This window comes from Caretta caretta, chromosome 24 (genome assembly GCF_965140235.1).
Source record: "Caretta caretta isolate rCarCar2 chromosome 24, rCarCar1.hap1, whole genome shotgun sequence".
NCBI classification, from domain to species: Eukaryota; Metazoa; Chordata; order Testudines; family Cheloniidae; genus Caretta; species Caretta caretta.
In genome coordinates this window covers 2,718,643-2,736,491 of record NC_134229.1, presented here as the reverse complement: position 1 = coordinate 2,736,491, position 17,849 = coordinate 2,718,643, and the positions used below count along the sequence as shown (strand labels likewise).

Below are 17,849 nucleotides of genomic sequence, written 5' to 3'. Positions count from 1 at the left end.
CTTAACCACAAGATCATTCACCTCTCCAAAGTCCCCAACCCTTGCCCAGTTCCCTCTGTTACATTCTGTTGTTTAATATCCTCTCTTCAGTTTTCCACTCCTAGATTTCTTCTGATAAAAGCCCATAGGCTTGTGTAGGTTAATGAGCAGGGATGTCTTAAAAAGACCTATTCTAAGAAGTGACCACTCAATAGAGAATATTTCTCCAAAAGACACCTGGTACTGTCACAGTAGGCTACAAAATTATAAAGCAGCATAGGAAAGGGACAATGTTACTATTTCCTTTATTTCTGTCTAATCTGTGCGTGCAAACTGGTTCCATGCTTTTATTTTCAATGCTCTGAGAGAACAGTATTTCCTGATGATTAACTTGTTAGGGATTGAGAAATCAGCTTCGAAGGGTTGGATGCTCAGCTGGTGGAAATCATCATCATTTCCAGTCACTTGCATCTTGGCCAACTCACACCAGCTGTGGATCCGGATATCAATCTCCTTGTTGTACATCTATAAATCTAAGAATTGCCATAATGGATCAGACCAGTGGTCCATCTAGTCCAGTATCCTGTCTCTGATAATGAGTAGCACCAGGTACTTCCGAGGAAAGTATAAGAACCCAGATATGATGAAATTTGGAATAGGCTGCCTGTATGGAGAGTTTCTTCCTGACACCCTAACTTAGATGTTGACCTTAACCTGAAGAAGAAGAAGCAGAGAGAGAGAGAGAGAGAGAGAGAGAGAGCACACTTCTGAAATAATGTTACACATCAGTAGTATATACAAAAGCTCACCTCTGTGGTTTTATGGAAATACTCTCAGATCATCTGTTGGTATAAATTGCCATGGCTCAGTTAAGTCAGCAAAGGCTTTGTATACAATTTGAAGTGTCAAAGTAATATTGTCTAATATCAGAGAACTTTTATGCGTAGCTATTGCAAAGCCATCAAAGGGATATATGTGTATAAAAATAATGGGAATTGGGTATCCCAAATCTCTGCATGACTTCCAAAATGGATCCCTCATATTTTTAAAGTTTGCATCCTCCAATGCCTGTAAATGAGTAATCAGGGAAAGACTCCTTTATGGAGACAATAAATAATCCTGTGTGATTATAAGAATCACACAGGATGCAGGATTCGGTGTCAAGTTAAAACTATCACTAAGGAGACATTTCAACAGCTATAAAGAGATTGAATCAAATCACACCCAACCAGTTCACCCAAGACAGGAAATCAAGAGGAGTTTTTAGAAGAGGGCTGAATTGTAATATTTTTGTATGCTTTCTTAGACATCCAGGAGGATGTGAGACAGATGTGCCTGAAGTCCGAATGTGTCACCACACAAAATTCATTGCCCATGCAATTCATCCAGTTGAAACTCTCAGCTTTCAGTTCTTCAAGCTCCATACCAAAGATTTAACATGGAGGCAGAACTGGAGGGTTTTTTACGCATGTCTAAATGGCATCAGCTTACAAAACAGTAGAAGGGAAAATCTGTTACAGAAAAAGCAGGAGTGTCTGAGGGAAAAATTGTTTGAAATATAGGGCCAGATCTACATATGGTGTCAATCAGTATAGTGTCATTGAAGCTGAGAGAAGTGGGTCCATTTGCACCAGCTGAGAATGTGGTCCATATGCTTTTGAAGGGATTGTTATGAAAAAAACCACTAAGTTACTGTTTTAAGAAAATCAAAGAATCCCAATTGCCAAGTGTACAACCATGACCTGGTTAGGGAAGCAACACAAGTAACTCTGACACGTAGATATTAAAGAGACACTATACCTCACTGCTAAGATGTCTAATTCCAGTGACATTCTGTTAAGCTTATAAAAACACAACAGATTGCATATGTAACACATTAATGAGTGTTCAGTGAAGTGTTTTGAATTCTTTGGGCTCCATGGTACATCCCCAATGAAAGTTTATATCTAGGAGGTTTGCTTAAAGACATGTCACACAGTAGGTCTGATATTGGCTCAAAAGGCCACAACTTTATTATATAAACAATCAACAAGATTGTAGACAACTGAAGGTGGGAAATTAACATAGTCCTCCCACCAAGATGTGTCTGAAGACCCTCACCAGATCAGAAGCCACCCTTTGTCCTGACAGGCAGACACTAACATCAAAAGATCTACGCAGCCAGACATTTTGAAGGCTTAAATGACACTTTAATGAGGAAGAGCTTTGATGCTGGCCATCTGTCTAGTAATGAATTACAGCTCATAGGGTCTGATTCGGGACCCAATGAACTCAATGGGAAGATGCCCACACACTCCAATAGCTGTTATATTAGACCCCTAAAGAACAGTTATGGGTGGAGAGCCAGAGCATGCAGAAAAATGCTGCATAGCTTCCTTGGAGAGGCAAGAATAAACTCCACAATACCCCCAAGTAGATATCAGGATGGATTTAAGACACGGAAATAGACTACTGTGTATCAAAGCTAATGGTGATACTGATACTTGTAAAAGACATATAGGGATTTAACTTCAGTTGCATGGTAAGGTCTTGTCTCCACAGAGGGGTAATGTGCACTTACAAGGATTCCATTTCTAAAGTGCATTAAGGTGTTGTACATTAATTGGCCCTTGTAGACCCTGCTGCTGTGCACAAAAAATTCCTGGTTCACTTTAATATAGTGCTTTTTTTGAAAAAATGCTGTGTTCAGGCACACTAAGGATCCTTTAGTGCACAGCAGCAGGGTACACAGAGACCAGTTAATAAGCAACACGTTTGTACAGTTTAGAAATGACACCCCACCCCATTGTGCTCATTTCCTCACCGCATAGACAAGCCCTAACTTCAGTACCATCAGCAGAATGATACCAGGAATTAATTTCACACAAAAAGCTTTATGAAGGAAGAAACTGTAGGGTGTAGGGTGAAACTGAGAATTGCCTTATAATCTCAAACAATGAGCAAAACAATTACATCAATCTAAGGAGTGACATATTGACGAAATTTTGTTTTGTGACTAATTGGCCATCATGCACAAAGGGTGTCTCAGATCCTTCAGGCAATCTAAGAAATCGTATAAAAGCACTCAGTACTCAGGACTCTTCTAACCTCTTCTCCTCCTCGGTCAACTGAGTAAGTAATTCCACTCCATCTCTTTATAACTGTTGAAATGTCTTTATCTTTTGTGATTCACAGTGTTGTTGGAACTTTCTTTCTATGGAGGGACCTTTTGTACTTATTCAGTTGCAGTGGCATTGGTGGATGCAGGTTTTAAAAGTTAAGGCTGGGATTTTTAAAGCATTGTAGGGATTAGAGACGCTTAATTGCTAAGGTTTATTCGGGATTGGGCATCCAAACTCCTTAAATTAATTTGAAAAATTTCACTCCATATGTAATTTGACAGTGGAAAGTATTGCTGTGCGTGTGTTCAAATATACGTATATGGCCAGATCTTCAACTGATTGCCTATCTACATGGACTAGTAGCCTGATATGGTATAGGTATTCCTAAAAACTTAGTCATACTACTAACAATTGTAGACTAAGATCCTCAGTTCTTTTAACTCCACAGAAGTAAATGGAACTGTCAAGACTGTCATCAGATGAAGATCTAGCCCTTTGTTTTGGTTTGACAAAAGGATATTTTTTGTTTATGCACTAGCAAGTAGTACTGACTGGTAAGTTTTAAACATCAGAGGGTTGAACTCTGATAATGGACAGAACTGGTTTCCACGCTGAGATTAAAACTTAAAAAGGAGAGAATCCCTATTAACATAGCCCTCTTGTTAATCCATGCTTTAAATTTTTATTGGGATTGCAAAGTGTTCTGGGCAGGAACAGTCTCTTAGATAGATAGCGTGCTGCGCACTGTAGAAACCTAGACAATCTATCCATCGATCCATCAACTGACTGACAAAGAGAGTAAAAAGGGTACGCAAGGGTTGGTCAAGAGAGGCTAAGGGTGAATGGAGCGAGAGAACTAGAAAGAGGAATATGGAGAATAAATGTAAGCAGAAATTAAAAGATCAATTGATCATGTGGCTTCTATGAAGCTATACAGTCTTCCAAGTATACATCTAGGTTGCTGGAAGGTTGCTAGTGCCATAATGTATTAGATTCTAATGCTTTATTCCACTTGCACTTGTAAATAATGGTTTCTCTCCTCCCCATTGTGTGTTCAAGGTTTCCCTCCATCGTAGAAAGATGTCTTCCTACAGACAGCTGTGCAATACCCAGTGCTACACACCATGCCATGTGACATGCCCCCAGCCTTTTGTTGACGCCTGCAATGAGCCGTGTGTTACCTCGTGCGGTGACTCGAGCGCAGTGGTTTACCCACCACCGGTCATCGTGAGATTCCCAGGACCAATTCTTGCCACTTGCCCTCAGGAAAGTGTAGTGGGATCCTCCGCACCCTTTGGCATCGGGAGCTCTCTTGGTGTAGGGGGCCCCTATGGTTCTGGGAGCCTGGGCAATTACGGGGGATCATACACTTCCGGATTATCAGCAAGAGGCAACGGATGCTCATACCCATCCTCCTCCCAGCGTTTCACGACATACCGCTATGGAAGCTGTCTGCCATATCAAACCCAGAAGTAAAATCCACAGAACAAGGAACAAGCCAGCATGAAAAGCATGTTACAGATTCATTAATGAGCTTTAAGATATACAAGGGAATGCTGTTTAGTTTTCTTTTTAGACTCCACCTTCTTTTACTTCACATTGAGAATGAGAAAACAATTAAATTAAAATGGTTAAAATGGAACTTGATTGTCCCAGTCGAGAGCTGCAAGAAAGAAGGAAAGAATATCCTGTGTGAAATGTATCACCTTTGAGTGGGTAGTTGGCTGCAGCCCCTCTTGAAACCCTAAAAATGTATCCTTCATGCTCTGCATTAGTTCATTGTACCAGTGTACACTTCTCCTGCTAATTAAAAATTATGCCTCATTGTACTATTGGACTTCTGGTTTTACTGTCTTCATTTTGAATTTGCAAAGCACTCTGGATGAAATTGTCCCCTCTTGCAAGGGCTAACATCTAGCCAAGGCACTATTAATTCCCCTTTAAGCCCTGTAGTGAAAGGAGAATCAGCCCTAAAGCCATCGCTAGCATTGTGCAGGTCCTCTGCATAGGATTAGCTCACTCTCATTGGACATGTTTTAGTGCTCAGGATGTTGAGTAGGAATGTGTAAAATTGCTGACAGAAGGAGAACTTACAGGTGGTTACCATTGTCTTCATAGAATCATAGAATACTGGGGTTGGAAGAGACACCAGGAGGTCATCTAGTCCAATCCCCTGCTCAAAGCAGGACCAACATCCACTAAATCAATGCTCCTATCCAAATGTGGATGATCCACAAGGGATGTGAAAAAGAAAGGAACGAGATCCCTATTACCAGGGAATAGTCATTTATGACAGTGCAAAGTGTGTCTAAAATGCTACCAGATCCAAGAATCCACATCTAATGGGCACTGGTATAAATGACTGTACAAAGTGCAAAGAAATGGAGAATCAGGGAGAAATAGTTCAGTGTCATAATGAGATTCTGGATTTCAGTCCACCCATAAAAGCACATTCAAATAACTTCTCTTTGACATTCTTTGTCTTGGGAAAACAGGACTATTAGAATTTCTAGCCTTTCATACTTGGCTCTAAGGATGTCGTCAGAAGTTGATTCAAGGCTGATGTTGCAAACACAGCTAAACGAGTCCATTCTCTCACATACACTAATTACACTACAGCAAGACATCTGGGGGCGGCAGGAGAGTTGTGTACAAGATCCATAGATTAGATCAATAGATTAAAGTACTATCTACTGATTGAGTAATGGAGTGTAATGCTTTTTATTGTAGCTGGGACCCACAGCACTACGAATCACTGTGGTTATACAGAGGGACCTGGAGAGAGCGGGACTCGACACAGCAGGAACTGAAATCTGAAATGCTGAATCCCTGCTGCCATTTTGGATTTGCTTCTGATGCCCCCATATGGCTCTGACATGACACCATTTTTGTATCTGCTTTGCAATGGTTTTGTTTTTAATTGTAGGTTCAAGGTGGTGGGGAATTAGGCCCTTTGTATTCATTGGAGAATCCTTTCTTTGAGTATTTGCATCCAGATATCCACTGGGGAGACAGGAGACCAGTAATATTTGCCTTATCGTCTATCAAAGTTTGGACCTTTTAGCATGCTATAGGGTGACCTTATACTCAGGGAATGTGGGGAAGAGATCAATAAAGACATTTCTGCCCCTTTTGAAGTTCCCTTCACCTTCAGCCATTTGCCAATGCCCTGTGGATTTGCTCTCAGAAGTAGGGTCTTCCCCCAGGTTGGCAAAGAACACAGGCTGCGGTGAATTCTGAACTCCATTATAGCATGGTGTAACTGTGGAATAACTACAGAAATCAAAGTAAATACTCTAGAGACTAACCAATTTATTTGAGCATGAGCTTTCGTGAGCTACTGCTCACTTCATCAGATGCATACCGTGGAAACTGCAGCAGACTTTATATATACACAGAGAATATGAAAAAATACCTCCTCCCACCCCACTGTCCTGCTGGTAATAGCTTATCTAAAGTGATCAACAGGTGGGCCATTTCCAGCACAAATCCAGGTTTTCTCACCCTCCACCCCCCCACACAAATTCACTCTCCTGCTGGTGCTAGCCCATCCAAAGTGACAACTCTTTACATAAAGAGTATGTACTCTGAATCCTATGTGTGTTGTAATGAAGGATTTTAGAGGGCCTGTGCAATGCTATTGACCATATAAAGGCCTGGGTCTCATCTCACAACACGTCTTAAGAGGGATATAAATAGTCCAGAATCGCTATGGACAAGATTGAATTTCATCCTCAGTGTATTGTAATAAAAAAAATGGAGGGGAAAGGAAAAACAGAGGTCCAATAATGGGATGTAGCATAATTTTAAGGGGAATGAGAAGCAGAGTATACACTTGGAAGAATAAAATAATTCAGAGTAGAAAGAATAGATCTTTAGATAGATCCAGGGTTACAGTAAGGGCTGCAAGGCTCAATCCAAAGGGAAGCATTTCACGCAGGATGTTCTTTGTGTTTCAGCTCAACACTTTGACAGTGAAATCCCGTTTTCAACTATTTTAAGAAAATAAAGAGACAGACATTGCAGAACATAGTCATAACTCTAACATAAGGCGTAACATGAGAAAGACAAATATAGACAGATTTCCAAAGGAGCTGAAGACTCAAAGCTCCAATGACTTCAAGGGGAGTTTTCAGTGCTCAGCACTTTTGAATCCCATTTCCTATAAGCTCAGGATTGGATCTCTATCTTGCTTTTACATTTTGTGGTTATTACTTGATTTATGGATATTGCTTCTCAGATTAAAATGGCCAACAGCTTCCAGAGCAGGAGGTACTGGACTGTTGGGAAGAATAAAGGTATGAGCATCTGGCGCCTAATGCTGACAATCTGGACGTGTACAACCTCCCATAATTGTATAAGCTTCTGGAATCATATGAGCCCCCATAAATAAGAGAAAGCCCAGAACCAAATGGGTTCCCAATGCCAAATAGTGCTGAGGATCGCACTATGCTTTCCCGAGGGAAGAGCTGAGACTTGGTCCTGGGAACCTCATGACAACAGGTGGTGGGTAGACCACAGTGCTTGAGTCACCACACAATGTAACCCAGGGCTCATTGCAGCTGTTAACAATTGGATGAGGGCATGTCACGTGACCTGGGGCGTAGCACTGGTCTGTGGGAAGACATCTTTGTGCCATGGACATAAACCTTAAACACACAATAGGTAATAGAGTAAACATCATTTAAAAGTGCCAGCAACACAAAGGGCTAGAAGCTAATTTATTGGGTAATTATGCTACCTTCTAGGACCCTAGATATACACATGGAATAGATAGCTCCCTGGAAGCCAGAGGTGATGCGATCCTTTACTTTCTGGCTACATTTCTCCTCCTTCTAGTTCTCTCCCTCTTACCAGACTCTTTGTACCTCTTTCATTCTGTCTCCCTTCCTTAGGCAACCAGTTTCAGTGGGTCCTGCCTGTGAATGCATTTGAGTTGTAAATCCATTTCTGAAGACCTTTTGTAGAGACCCCATTATTATGAGCTTGCACCATCTACATGCATTCATCCCGCTTGTCCTCCGACCTCCTGTTTCCAAAGCCTACCTCTTCTTTTTACAGCTTCAGACACCAATTAACATGAGAAATAGCACTTGAAAAGCAACTTCTCTTTTAACTGCTCTATACAACTCTTAATCTTGACAACACCCTTGTAAACTGGGTAGTAATTATGGCGGGATGACTGAGGTACAGAGGCTAAGTGATTTGCCCTGTGTCACTTGGTGATTCAATGGAAGGGCTGGCACTCCTAGTTCTTGTTACTTCTCTTATTATTAGAATTCCTGTATCTCCCAGCTGCTGCAACTGAGATTGTGTCCCCACTGTTCTCAACACTGTAAACAAAGAGTAAGAGATAATCCCTGCACTGAAACTAAAATAAACCCTACAACAACCAAAACTGACTAAAGGCAATGAGCCTGGGGTTAGGAAAAGGCAGCAGGTCCAAACCCTCCTTGTCAATGATGAGTGATTTACAGACTTCAGTCTGCCCCACTGAGCGGGGGCTAGATGCTTGCTGGCAGTAGCAACTGAGGCAAGGTGGGGATAGAGGGTTGGGGGTTCCCCTAGGAGGGGAGACCCAGAGTGTGGGGACACTGCCAGGGGCAGCACCCCAAGGCAAAGGGGCACTGGGGTCCGGGAGGGACACAGGGCCCAGTGGCAGGTGAGACACCGGCCTGCATAGGGCGCTCTGGGCTGGAAGAGCTCATTCCCAGGATGACCAGCAGGAGGTGCCGCACCGGAGAATCATCACCTCACTACAGACCTCTCAAATGCATTTGAAAAAACTCAACTAAAAGTCTCCCACCTTCCTCAGAATTGTAAAAATTAATTCCACAAAGCCCCCAAATTGATATCAACATAGATTTAAACCACATAAATATAACACCATGCATGAAAACAGATTGTGATACTGAAACATGTTTGAAGCCTAGATGGAGGGAGTTTCAAACTCATTGTAAATCCAGAGAAGTCAGTGGAATGATACCCGAAATTAATTTCACCCAAAAAGCTTTAAGAAAGAAGAAACTGTAGGGTGTAGGGTAAAACTGAGAATTGCCTAATAATCTCAAACAATGAGAAAAACAATTATCTCAATCTGAGGAGTGCCACAGTAAACAAATGTAGTTTGGTAACTAATTGGACTTCATGCACAAAGGGTGTCTCAGATCCTCCATGCAACCTGAAGAATCATATAAAAGCACTCACTACGCAAGGTTCTTCCAACCACTTCTCTTGATTTCTCCTCCTTGGTGAACTGAATACATCTGATTCCACTCAATCTCTTTAGACAGTTTGAAATGTTGATTTCCTGGTGGTTTAACTGAATCCTGCAGAATTACTATGTGAATCTTAGTATCGCTGGGGCCTTTCTTTTCACAAAGGGACTTTTTGTATTTATGTAATTGCAAGCATGGCTGGATGCAGATTTTGGATTTTCAAGATCTAGTGTTTGTAGGACAGTTAATTCCTGTTAATTTTTATTGAGGATTCACACCTCTCAAGTGCATTTCATAGAATCATAGAATATCAGGGTTGGAAGGGACCTCAGGAGGTCATCTAGTCCAACCCCCTGCTCAAAGCAGGACCAATCTCCAATTTTTGCCCCATATCCCTAAATGTCCCCCTCAAGGATTGAACTCACAACCCTGGGTTTAGCAAGCCAAAGCTCAAACCACTGAGCTATCCCTCCCCCCATTTGAAAAAGCTCAACCTAAAAGTAACTGTATACTGACGAGTGTTGTTAAAATGTGTTTGTAAATATACAGATATGGCCAGATCTTCATCTGACTACCTAATTAATGGACAACTGGTTTGAGCTTGTTTAGGAATTCCTATGATCTTAGTCTTAACAACTACCATTTCTAGCCCTAGGCCATCAGCTGTTATAACTCCACTGAAATAAATAGAAGGGTGATGACTGACAGAGAAGATTAAGTCTAAACTTTTAAAGGTAGTGAGAAATTGACAGGCAATGGAATTTATGCGTCTAAATAGCTTTAAAAGCCTAGGCCTGAGGGTATTGTTTTGACACAAGAATATTTTCTATTTTTTCATTAGCATGTATTGCTGACTCACCAGCTGCACACATCAGATGGACAGAACTGATTCCCATGCTGAGATTAAGTCTTAAGAAGGAGTAGATCATTATATGAACATTGCCCTCACCTAACGCTAAGCTATAAATTTCTATTTAGATTGTACAGTCATCTGGGCAGGGACTGTCTCTTAGTCTAGGTCTGTACAATACCTAGCACAAGGAGGCACCTTGTAATTAGGGGGCTCTACTAGAATTCAATTTATAACAATACAACTAAGTGTCCCTGAATTCTAGTCCCAGCTCTTTAACTGGCCAGGTGACTTACCCTCTGTGATTCACATTCTTCTTCTTTAAAATGCAGATAACACCTATGTAGTTTGCAGTGTTGGACTGAGGATTAATAGTTAAATAGAGAAGTGAAAAGGTAAGTGGCTACGTAGGTGGCAGGTAGAATTGACAATGGTTCCTCAATTATTTTTTTTTAAAGGAAGCTCAAGGAATGGAGAGTGGGTGTCAAAAGAGAGGGGAAAGAATGGGGTTGGTGGAAGCTCAAAGCAATGGTGATCTCTGGGAAAGAGAACCAGGGAAGGTTTTACAGAGGATCGGATGAGGAGGTCCTAAAGAAAAAGGTATATTGGTAGGAGTCTGAAGGAAGGAGACAAAGAGACTGTGAAGAGTTCAAAGGGCTGGTTTAAGACAGCAGGCAAAGGCGAGTAGGGGAGAAAAGGAACAGAGTGACTAGAAGGAAGAACACAACAAATCCTGCATCTTGGCAGAGGTCGGACTAGACGACTCTTGCAGTCCCTTCTAGGGTGACCAGACAGCAAGTGTAAAAAACTGGGACGGGGGTGGGGGGTAATAGGTGCCTATATAAGAAAAAGCCCCCCAAAATCAGGACTGTCCCTATAAAATCAGGACATCTGGTCACCCTAGTCCCATCTGGTTCTATGATTCTAAGAAAATTGGAGCTGGGATTTATCAAGGAGACAATTGCATTTTTTTGCACTGCACATTACTTTTGTCCATCTATTTATCTAGGCTCCCACATGGCCCTTACTCCTATGGTATCTGAACTTTGAAACTCTTATTCCACTGGTACCTGTGTGTTGTGTTTACTCTACTTTTTACTGTGTGTTTCAGATTTACCTCCAACACAGAAAGACGTCTTCCTACAGACAGCTGTGCAATACCCAGTGCTACGCACCATGCAATGTGACATGCCCACAACCAATTGTTGACGCTTGCAACGAGCCGTGTATTACCTCATGCAGTGATTTGAGGGCAGTGGTATACCCACCACAGATTGTCGTGACATTCCCAGGATCCCTCCACAGCTCCTGCCCACAGGAAAGTGTAGTGGGATCCTCAGCACACTGACATGGGGAGCTCATTGAGTTCTGGGGGTCATATTGTTCAGGTAGACAATCGCGGGAGGTCATACACTTCCGGATTGTCAGCAGCAGGCAGCAGATGCTCATACCCTTATTCTTCCAAATGCTTCAGTACATACCACAAGGGAAGCAGTCGGCCATGTTAAACCCAGAAGGAAAATCCATGCAACAAGGAACAACCCAGAAATGAAAAGCTAGATCCAGATCCATGAATGAAAACTGGCATTATATATATATATATATCTTTCTCCTGTTAAAACTATACCTTATATTTGTGACTATTTCCTCCAGTGGCTTCCTAGCTTAGTCCTCTCCTTATATTGTGCTTTGTCGTATTAAACAATGACTTTGGGACAAGAATTATTTTTAAATGGCTGATGATAGGACATGATTTTCAAACTCAACAGCTGCAACAGATAAAGAAGAACATCTTGCGTGAGGTGCATCACCTTGGAGCAGGAGATTGGTTGTCGCCCTCTCAGACTCAGGCAATAGATTTATATTCTTTTATTTCATTACGCAATTGTACACTTCACTTTTCATTCCCATTCAAACTTTCTTCATCAGAGTATAAACCTCCTGGTTTCCTTGCTCCTCCATTTTTTGTGTAAAAACCACTCTGAATGAAATTCACCACTTGCAGGGTACCAGCAGAAGGTCTCTGCACTGCTTATCTCATTCAAGTTCTAAATGAGAGGATAATCAGGTCCCTTAAGTGACCGATAACATTGGGTCTGTCTTCTGCACAGTGGTAACTTCACATTCGTTACATGTGTTTCAGAACTCACACTACTAAGTTTGAGTTTTACTTCCTGGAGTTGTGTGGTTACAATATCTATCATCCGTGAGGTAACAAAAGGATAGAAATTAAATAAATGACTCCGTTTCAACCTGAAAATATTTCTTTTCTCAAAATAGTATTTGTCTGGGGCTCAGAAATAATTATTCTCAACTAATTGTCCAAAAACTGAGGCAATAAAATATCACTAGTCACTTGGGAAACTCTTAGCTTTGGGTTTAGTCATAGACTCCCTGAGTGATTTAGTGTAAATTAATAACCTTCTCACCTCTCCATTCTCCCCATATGGAACATGTCACAGCGATTCCCACCATTAACCCATCACCCTGCATGCAGAGGTGAAGGTGAATGAGACAGTTATTTATTGGGCTGGTTTTGCTGGGGGGTTTGCTGGGTGGATGTCCAGGCTCCTGGCCCCTCCTAACAAATCAAAAATCAGTTTGGACAAACATCACCATTCCACTTTGGGATGATGAGCGGGGAGGGCTATATATCTCCCAGAATTGTGGAACTTGCATAGCTGGGTCTGTAATACTGACCAGTAGAGACAGACCAAGGTCCATCCTTGTGGAGTCATTCATTGTCTCTATGAGTCTGGAAAGTGGATCAATGCAAGCAATGTGTCCGACAGGGCAGGCAGGACTATCTCTGGCTCACTTTACATTATGAACATGGGCTCTGAGCCTTTCAGGACAAGGAGTGGATCATGCTCAGACTGGCAAATACAGACACCCTTTGCCGCCAAGAACACACTCATTTACCTCCATTTCTTTCAGTTACTTTTTTTAATATAATAAAGTTTATGCTACAATTGATACCTGAATTGCCCTGTGTGTTTTGGAGCTCCCTTTTGAAACAACACATCTGGGATTTTTTGAGGCTTCTTAGCAACAAGGGATTTCAAAGGACTTCATAAACATTCATTAATCATTTACGTACGGAACGTGTGGTGTTATTATAATATTAAATTTTGGTGAGTGGATTCAGATGCTCCAATATGGAGGCACGGCAACATTTCAAAATAGGTGCATCCAGGTCACTCATGTTATTCCCTAAATCAGGTCATGTTTTAGTGGGATTAGGGGTTATTTTATTTCCATTAAAAAATACCTTTCTGCTTCTTTTCAGAAAATCCTGAAAACCCTCACAGCTCCTTCTATTTCAATGAGACGACTAATTTCTAGGACACTCCAGCTCCATCACAGCACTCTTTTCCCCCCTCTGCTGCACTGTATTTGTAAATGGATGCATTCTCTCTTTTATGGCATGTTCACAAATTTATTTAGCAGGCATCTTGTGGCCCACTTAAGAATTCTTTTACTGTCCATCATCTCCCAACTACCAGTGGATTTAGCTCTGGCATGTAAAGTAAAGAGAAGGATGGATTGTCTTGTGCAGAAGGCATGAGGCAAGAACAGCTGAAGGCAAACATTTCCAAAAGTAATTTTGAGTACCTCTCTCTTCTTCATCCTCCCAATATATTAAATGGGGGATAGTCACACTTTGCTGTTCTCAAGAGTATTCATCCATAAACTCACTGATGCTGTTAATGAATCTGGCCCACAGAGGTTTAAAATGAAAGAACTTGTTGGGTGTAATGTTCATGTCATACCATATGCAGATGAGACTAGACTAATAAACACAAAGGGCAAGCAAAGCAATTAAATCATTTTGAGGAGTTCCACATTCTACAAAGTTTCTTTTGTAGTAAATTAGGACCTCATGCTCAGAAAGTGTCTCTCATGCTCCAGGTCATCTGAGAAATTTATAAAAGCACTCACCACTTAGGGCTCTTCTAACCATTTCTCTTGCCTTTTCCTTGGTGAACTAGGTAAGTCTGATTCCACTCACTTTCTTCATTACTATTGAAATGTTGCTTTAGTGATAGTGTTATAGTAGGATTGTATCCAGGGGAAACAGCCTGTGGTTCTCTGAGGAGTTCAAGTGGGTTTTTTTGTAATAACTCAGTTGCAGGCATTAGGAGTTGCTGGCTTTAAAACCTAAGATAGGGGTAGTCAAACAAGATGTGTGTTTCGGACATACAACTCCCATTCCATTTCATTAGGGACTGGGCATTCCAATTCATTCAAAAGCTTTAAAATGTCATCCTGAATTCCCTTTGATACAGAGAGAATTATTTTAACATTTAAAAAAATATATATCCTTGTCCTCTGATCTCTTTAATGTATCTATGCTGATTGTCAACCTCCAAAGCTCTGGCCTTCAATATTTCCAGAAAATTATGGAGATTAGATTTAAAAAATAACTTTAAATTATAACTATAAATAAAGTTGCACTTAGTTTATATATAGAGAAGAAACCAAATGTATGGAAGCAATACAAACACATCCTCCTTCTTCAGGGCAAAACAACTTCTGCCTTACAATCTCCTACTAAAAGCAGTTTATTTCCTAATGGACCACTTGAGGGTTCTTATATGTTCCTCTTACTTATCTGCTGGCGGACACTGCCAGAGACAGTATACAGGACGAGACTCAATATATACATTTCTAGCATTATATACAGAACGGGTCATTTTAGATCCAAAACCCTAGCTTCTGAATCAGAAGTGGCTGCACCGAGGTCAAGGGAACGGCACTCAGTTACACTGAATAATGAAGTAGCACTTGGGGAAGATGGGGTCCTGGAGAAAAGAGATTTACAGGCTTATTTCTAGTCAAGGTAGAAAAAAATATTCTTCTTTTAAAAGAATGTAACAGTCAAGGTTTGAATGCAACACCTGTCCACAGCCTTCATCCTTTGGATTTTAGCAGCACATTTCTAGGGAACTGCAAACATTAGAGCTGAAAAGAGAACAACAGACACTACAAGGTAGCCCAGTGAATTAACCAAGGGACAGGGAGATTGGAGAGAATGGCTGATCTTGTAATTAAGATTCTGGAGGGGTATGTCTACCCTGCAAAGAAAAATCCAGGAAGCCGAATCTCAGAGCCTTGGTTAATTGATTCGAGCTTGCAGAGCTCAGGGTGCAGGGCAAAAAATTGCAGTGTAGATGTATCTGTGCAGGCTGGAGCAGAGATTAAGAGACCCTCCATTTTCACCGGATTTGAGAACCCGGGCTCCAGCCTGAGTGGGAAGGTCTACATGGCTACTTCTAGCCCCACAGTCTGAGCCCTGTGAGCCTGAATCAGTTGACGTGGGCTCTGAGATTCAGTGCTGCAGGATTTTCTTTGCAGTGCAGAGATGTCCATTGAGACAACAAATCTGCCTTCCGTTCCTGTCCCTCCTACTCATTTTCTGCTTGACCTTCAGGAAGTCAGCTGGGGCCACATTTTCAGAAGAACGCAGTATGCTTAGATATATTGAAAACCTAGCCAGGAATATCAGTGTACGTGAGATCCACATTTGAAATGCATGAAAAATAACCTTCTTTCCACCCTTCCATAAATTTCCTCTCTGTGTGTTGCAGGTGTTCCTCCACCGCAGAATCATGTCTTGCAACAATGAGTGTTACGCACCAGGTGCACTGCCAGGCCCACGACCAGTCACTCACAGCAACAACGAGCCGTGTGTGAGACAGTGCCCTGACTCAATAGCAGTCATACAACCACCCCCAGTTGCAGTAACACTCCCAGGCCCAATTCTCAGCTCTTTCCCTCAGCAAACTGCAGTGGAAACCTTAGGACCAGCTGGAATTGGAGGCTTATTGGGTTCCGGGAGCTCATTGGGTTCCAGGGGCTCTTATGGTTATGGAGGCTCTCTAGGGTCTGGGGGCCTTCTGGGATCTGGGGCCTACCTCAATTAGGGGGGTGCATGTGGCTCAAGCCATTTGTGCAACTATGGGGGGGGTCAGCTCGTTCTGGCTGGTCATCCTTGGGCAGTGGATACTGTTCCCCATATTCTTCCCGAGGGTTCAGTGGGTACCGCGGTGGAAGCTGTGGGCCATGTTAAACCCAGCAGATATCTCCACAAAACCCAGAAGAACCAGGCAACAGGAAAAAAAAAGATTCAGATTCACGGCTACGTTTATGGGCAATGGCATTCAGAGGTGATGAACTGTGAGTGCTCAACTGTGAGGCTCATACCAAGCCTGTGTGTCTTTTTCATGTTATGCTTCAGCTTACCTTGCTCATCTAATTGTCTCCAACCTTAGTTCTCTTCTTATATTGTGCTTTGCCCTCTTTGAAACTAACTGGATAAAACATGCAACTTAAAATGGTTCAAAATGGGACTTGATTGTCAGCCTCTACAGCGGCAACAAAGGAAAAAGAACATCTTGTGTAAAATGCATCATCCTGGAGCGTGGGATTGGTTGCAGCCCTAACTGGAATCCTTTCCATTCTATATTATTTTGTTCTGCAAGTATATACTGCATTTCTCATGCGCATTAAAGTTATGTTGCATCTTATCATTCGCCTTCTGGTTTTCCTTTTGCCTCTATATTTTTATGAGTCATGCTGCTTTAAATACATCTTTGTGCACAGGAGCATCACCAAGTTTCTACATGACTTAAATCCCTTTTATACTCTGGAATGAGAAGGTAATCTGGCCCCTTAATTGGTCAAAGGCATTATGCAGGCTTTCTGATTAATTTCACCTTTGTTACACTTGCTTCAGACCTCACACTGCTGAACAGCAATTTGCTTTCCTGGAAAGGTCTGGTTATTATAACATCTTCAAGCTACCATGTAACAAAAAGTTAGAAAGGACATAAAAATGATAGTGATGTCAAATCAAATAAATTACTTACAACTTGAAAATATTTCACTGCTATTTGCTTGGGGGCTGTGAAATAATTATCCACCACTAATTATTATAACACTTTTAGAAAAAAAACCTAAAAGATTGAGTATAGGAAGGGTTAGTGGTCTGTGACTGGGGTCATATGGTGCAGAGGTTCCCAAGACAAAATCCCTCCCATTCTCCCACACACAGATAAGGTCCTTTTAAATTTTATTGATTCTTATAGCATTTTTGACCACATCTGGGGAAAAAAATCTGTGGGCGGAACCAACAAAATTATGAACGTTTTGGGAAAGAGACACAGGCTTTTCAACGTAAGGAATGCGAATTGGAATACTTTTCAGGAGATTTGTGTGTGCCCATTCCATAGGTTTCAGAGGAGCAGCCGTGTTAGTCTGTATCCGCAAAAAGAAAAGGAGGACTTGTGGCACCTTAGAGATTAACAAATTTATTTGAGCATAAGCTTTCGTGAGCTACAGCTCACTTCATCGGATGCATGCAGTGGATAGTTATTAACTCTTCCAACATGCCTTCTACTTGGGCTAAGGGGACAGAAATTGTTTCCTTTTGGTTCTGTGAATTGTGGGTGCAACTTTTCAGAAGCCCAGTAACATACAAACGTATTCTGAGTACCAAGTACCCCTCTGCCCAAGTCCCAGCCGCAAACAGATTGTTGTGTACGTCAGACCAGGGGAAAGAGAACACCCATTATAATGAGTAGAGCAGTTTGCCTCTCTCAGAGCTATTGTTTCAGACTGTTTTTGTTTCTCTTCATGGGGTACTCTTATTCAGTGGAGAACATCCTATTGAGATAAATGGGGAACTTCAAACCACTG

At 41.6% G+C, this 17,849-nt stretch overlaps 1 protein-coding gene across 1 annotated transcript; it reads left to right on the top strand.

Moving 5' to 3' along the window:
- Nucleotides 1–10,676: 10,676 nt before the first annotated feature.
- LOC142070038 (feather keratin B-4-like) lies at nucleotides 10,677–16,221 on the top strand. Its single transcript, XM_075123002.1, has 3 exons — nucleotides 10,677–10,748; nucleotides 15,740–16,016; nucleotides 16,124–16,221. The coding sequence occupies exons 1-3, from the start codon at nucleotides 10,677–10,679 to the stop codon at nucleotides 16,219–16,221; spliced, it is 447 nt and encodes a 148-aa protein (XP_074979103.1).
- Nucleotides 16,222–17,849: the final 1,628 nt, after the last annotated feature.